We start from the raw sequence: 5,535 nt of genomic DNA on the forward strand, positions 1-5,535 counted from the left end.
AGATTTTTAGTGTTGGGCTTCTTGTAGCGTGCAAAGGCATAAAGTTTGCGACTTTATAACCTTAAGGGTCTTAATGGATCTAAGTTTTGGTCGTAAGGTCTTAAGGTATTAAGACATTTTGAATGAGTTTACTTAAGGGGTACGTATGCAGGGTGTAACTCCCTGTACATCATGCGCACTGCGTCCCATACACAATCCTCCCACTTCGCCCGAGTACGCTGCGCGTACCAGTTGGTATGCTGAGCGTACAACCCAGTCCAACTTGGGTGATTTTTGGGCCTTAATCGTTGGGATTTATTGCTAGGTTGGACCATAAATTTTCATGAAATTGTGTCGCTTATGATGTTGGGCCCATATTGGACCTTGGATGATCCTTGGGGTTGGGCCCATTATTTTATTGGGATTAAAAGAATAATTTGGCCCTTTTACCTTGGACATTAGCCAAGTAATGTAGTCTTTTAGTTTTGGGTTATGTCTCAATTATTAATTGGGGCTCTGTTGTGTAGTTAGCATAGGGATTTCTCCAGTCCAACAGCCCATGCATTTATCTGGGTTTTTCAGCAGTTGATGTGAGTTTCCTTACTAGATCCATGGGTCGAAGGCACCAGTGTCGGCCCATTTTTATTATGTTGATTGTTGGATGTCTTGTGATGATTATATGGAAAACCAGGATCTAACCCCTGACATTTGTATGAAAGACCAGGGTCTGGCCCCTGATAGTTATATGAAAGACCAGGATCTGGCCCTGTTAGGTTGCTTAAACATTCATCAAAGGAGTTTCCATAAACTGTAAAATCATCCATGAAAACTTTAATGATGTTTTCAACATATTCAGAAAAGATGATCACCATGCATCTCTGAAATGTTGAAGGTGTAATGCATACACCAAAAGGCATACGCCTATAAGCAAATGTGCCAAAGGGACAAGTGAATGTGGTTTTCTCTTGATCTTTCGGGGCTACCGGAGTTTGATGAAAGCCCGATAAACCATCTAAGCAACAGTAGTGAGATTTACCTACTAATCTCTCTAACATTTGGTCAATAAAATGTCAGGGGGAAATGGTCTTTTCTCGTTGAGGCATTCAACTTTTTGTAGTCAATACAAACTCTAAATTGTTATAAAAAATCCTGCTCAAAACTAACTCCAACGAATCAAGGTTAGTAAACTCAAAACAATTTTCAGTCAAAGGTTGGACAAAATTTATACAATGAACATCACTTGGATACCGCATTGCTTCATAGATATTGAAGTTAATGACCTCCCCATCAAATTCCATAGACAATGTAACATTGTAGACATCAATTTTTGTTCTTGCTGGTTTTAAGAATGGTATACCTAAAAGTATGGAACTCGAGGTTTCGTCATCATCTCCCATATAAAGCACATAAAAATCAGCGGAAAATACAAGTTCATTGACTTGAACTAACACGTCCTCCAATACTCCTTTTGGGTGTACTAAATACCAATCTACAAGTTGAATTATGACTCCTGTTTTTGTTAAAGGTCCAATTCTCATTGTTTTATAGCTTGAATAAGGTAATACATTAATTGATGCTCCAAGATCTAGCATGGCACGTGGCACAAAAAGGTTACCCATTTTACAAGGAACCGTGAATACACCCGAATCCTTTCATTTCTTTGGTATCCGCTTTTGTAACATGACAGACACGTTTTCTCCTACTTTCACCATTTTATTTCCTTTGAGTTTTTTCTTAGATGTGCAAAGTTCCTTAAGGAACTTAGCATATATAGAAATTTGTGTAATAACATCTAAAAGAGGGATGTTGATTTCAACCTTTCGGAACATTGACACGATCTCGTCATCTTCTCGTTCTCTTTTTATGCTTGTTAACCTTGAAGGAAATGGTGGTGGAGTGACTTTCACTTCGATGTTTATTGGATTCTTTGACTTTGAAGTATCTTTCCTTTCATCTTCTTTGACAACTTTCTCTACCTCAATCTCCTTTTGTTCCTCTTCTTCATCTGGGATCCTTGGGCCTTCATATCTTTTTCCACCTCTCAAAGTAATGGCACATGCATTGTGTTTTGGGTTATTCTCGGTTTGATATGGTAGCTTGCCTCGTGATTCCATTATACTCACGGATTGAGCAAGTTGTGACACATGTTGCTCCAAGATTTTTATGTTACCTTTAGTTTCTTGTTGGAAGCTTTGAGTGCTAGTAGCAAGGCTTTTGACAATATCCTCCAATGACATGCTTGATGAGGTGGTTGTTGTGGTGGTATTGGATGGAAATTTTGAGGTTGAAAAGGCAGCCTTTGTTGATGTTAAGGAAATGGTGGTCTTTGTTGGTAACTCCCATGTTGATTTCCTTCCCAACCTTGATTGTTGTTCCATCTTTGATCACCCTGTGGCTGCTCATATCCTCTTTGATTTGACCTAGAATATCCTCCCAATGCATTTTCTTCTTCATAATCTTCATATTAAAGTTGAGGGCACATGTCGTTCGGGTGCCCCACTTAGGTGCAAATTCCGCAAGGGCGTGGCATGGGCTACACACCCATGTCTTTAGCTAACATCATTACCACTTTTGTAAGCTCGGACAATTGAGCTTCAATTTGAGGAGTTTGGACTTCTTTTACACCTTGGGGTGCATCTACGTACCACTCTTCATCATGACTTGAATGCTTAGAGTCTTCTGCCATGTTCTTGATTAGGTTGTGGATTTCGGTTAGAGTCTTGTCGGGTAAAGATTCGCCACTTGAGGCATTGAGCAACCTTCTTTCCATTGGATTCATGCCTTCAATAAAATATTAAAGGAGTTGATATTAGTGATTCCATGCTTTCGACAACAGGCACATAACTTTTTGAATCTGTCCCAATATGTGTGGAAGGCTTCTCTCTTATGCTACTTGATTCTAATGATTTACCTTTGTAGGGTTGATGCTTTCATTTTCGGGAAGTATTTGTCCAAGAAAAAGGCGTGCAAGATCTACCCAAGTAGTAACCGTCCCCGGTGGGAGGTCATAGAGCCAGTCTTTTGCTGCATCTTACACCGCAAAGGGGAATTCCCTAAGCTTGATTTGATCCTCTGTGACATTGTGTGGTTTCATGCACACACACAACATGGAATTCAGTGATGAACTTATGAGGATTTTCATTTTCCAAGCCTATAAAGGTTGGGAGTAAGTGGATGAGCCCGGATTTTAGTTCTAGGTTTGTGGTTGTCGGATATGTGATGCAAAGAGGTTGTTGAGTAACCTCTTGCCTCGGCCATTGGCAAAGGGTTTGCTCGGGTGGTGGATTTGGAGGATCTTTATTCCCTCTATGGTTATCTCCCATTGTGTGAGTAGGGATTGAAGTTTCTGTGGGTGTGGAGTTTGGTATGTTATAAGTAGGTGAAGAGGGTGGAATGGTACTTTTGGGTGAGGATGGTTGAGGTGAGAGTGATAGTGTTTCTGTTTTAGATGCGGATACAATTGAGAAGGGTATATCCTCACAAATGTTAATGATTGGAGGGGTAAATGATGAAGAAGTCCCGGAACCCGGTCGCTTCTTATGAAGCTTGGCTTGCTTCCGTAACCTCTTTGCAGTTTTTTCTATCTCCGGTTCAATTGGCAGTGGTGTACCTATACGAAATAGACCCCGTAACCGGTTGAAATAAACCGGAGGGTAGGTCGGGCATCCAGATATGCCTGGCAGGGTTGGTTGAGCACCCAGATATGCTCGGCAGGGTAGGTCGGGCACCCAGATATGTCTAACAGTATGTTTGTGTTATATGTGGTATGGTGGGGGAAACTCGCTAAACTTTGTGCTTAGTGTTTCAAGTACTTCCTGCTCGAAGGAAAAAGGGCCGGCTTGATCGCGTCGCATCACACAATGATTTGCCGCAATAGAGATTTTAGGACTTATGCTCTGATAATGTTTTCTATGAATTGTCTCGGTTATACATTATAACTATCTTGTGTTTTTATGGTTTTGGAATCAATGAAGTTTTATGTTTGTGATTTTGGTAAACTTAAAAATGAAATTTTTGAGTCGTATTTTTGGGATGTTACACAATGATTTGACCCATAACATTTTCTTCTTTCATGTGTGGTATGTGGTATTTGTGAAACTCACTACTCGTTATGCTTACAGTTTATGTTTATGATTTCAGGTACATACGGTTCCAAAGGGAAGGGCGTGGTGTGATGACACATCATCCTCCCCTCACGATTTCCGCATTCGATATATTTGTGACATCCCCAAAATCTCGGCCAGAAAAGACCGATTTTCATTTATGCTTTTAAATATTTTCAGAGTAAATCCTTTTGATTTGAAAGAGTTGCGGAATTTGTTCCCAAAACAAAACATGATAAAATAATATCTATCAAAGCATTTCATCAAGAGATGCATTTCATTATATAATCAAAACTCGGGATGTCATGTTCCGATACAGACCATAAAGCATAAACGATAAACATTACAAGTCATTCAACAAATATATACATATACAGACTTGTAAACAAAACAACAAGATGATCCATCCATCTTACGCCCTTGTGTCACTTCCTGTAATACAAATAAAACTGAGTGGGTCAGGCTTGGGAGCCTGGTGAGCATATAGGGTTTTCAACCCACAATAAATAAGTTATATTTAATTTCACCAACCAAACACTATCCCGATTACCCATTCTCGTTATCCTCACTTTACGTCCCTAAAACAACTATCTCAAGGGACCTAATCTAGGATTTTCATCGGGACGGACATCACTGCGAAGGGGTTTCCTCAACAATAGATATCCTAAAGGCAACCATGAGGGGGATAGAGTACACCGGTGAACACATCGTTCACAACACCTACAGGTTATGAACCTGCTAGCGTTCCACTGGACTGTCTAGAAAGAGTCCGTGGTCGTTATCCATACTCCGCTGAATAACTAGATCAACAACAACAACAACATCGAGGCCTCTCATCTGTTTATTACACACCAACTATCTACCCATGTTCTACCCAACATATTAGTAGATAAAATATATATTTTCATACGTAGTTTAAAGAAAACCTGTATAGCATGCTTTAATCAACACATATATCACATAACAGATGAGGCACACACACACATAACACATATCTTATAAAGAAATAAGCAGATCTATAAGATAGAAGAGAGTGAATACTCATTCACACATAACACAACCAAATATATACACATAGCACGTATTTTTATATAAAATACTTCGTATTATTGTATTAGAAGAAATAACTACACACTCACTTGATCAGAAGACGATCCGACAGCACTACGGCTTATAGAAGTAGTAATCCACAGCAGATCTGGAAGATCTCCTCGAAAATCGAACTTCTCGCGGGCAGAGCTTCGACTCGGGAACCGCGCTTCTCGGGATCTTCGGGATCTCGGGACTTGCCTCGGGGCTAGAGTATGATACCGGGACGTCGGGGTAGCTTCGGCACGAAAAACGATGCAAAAGACTAGAGAGAAGAGAAGAAAATGAACAAGAATTATGGCTGCCTTCGGATCCCCTTTTATAGAGGCTGGAGCCTCGGAGTACGCGGCGCGTACTGCGTTAC

General features: G+C 40.3%; 1 protein-coding gene across 1 annotated transcript; it reads right to left on the bottom strand.

Moving 5' to 3' along the window:
• Positions 1-1,082: 1,082 nt before the first annotated feature.
• On the bottom strand, positions 1,083-1,598 carry LOC145089934 (uncharacterized). The gene has a single exon (XM_079028313.1). It carries the CDS (start codon positions 1,596-1,598, stop codon positions 1,083-1,085), a length of 516 nt encoding a protein of 171 aa, XP_078884439.1.
• Between the last annotated feature and the right edge of the window lie 3,937 nt (positions 1,599-5,535).

The sequence above is a fragment of the Lactuca serriola genome, chromosome 2 (assembly GCF_051521515.1).
Source record: "Lactuca serriola cultivar US96UC23 chromosome 2, Lser_US96UC23_V15, whole genome shotgun sequence".
Taxonomy (NCBI): domain Eukaryota; kingdom Viridiplantae; phylum Streptophyta; class Magnoliopsida; order Asterales; family Asteraceae; genus Lactuca; species Lactuca serriola.

Bases quoted from the DNA above. Each gene is read 5' to 3' on its own strand.
- LOC145089934 (XM_079028313.1), bottom strand. From the start codon at position 1,598: ATGGGTAACCTTTTTGTGCCACGTGCCATGCTAGATCTTGGAGCATCA.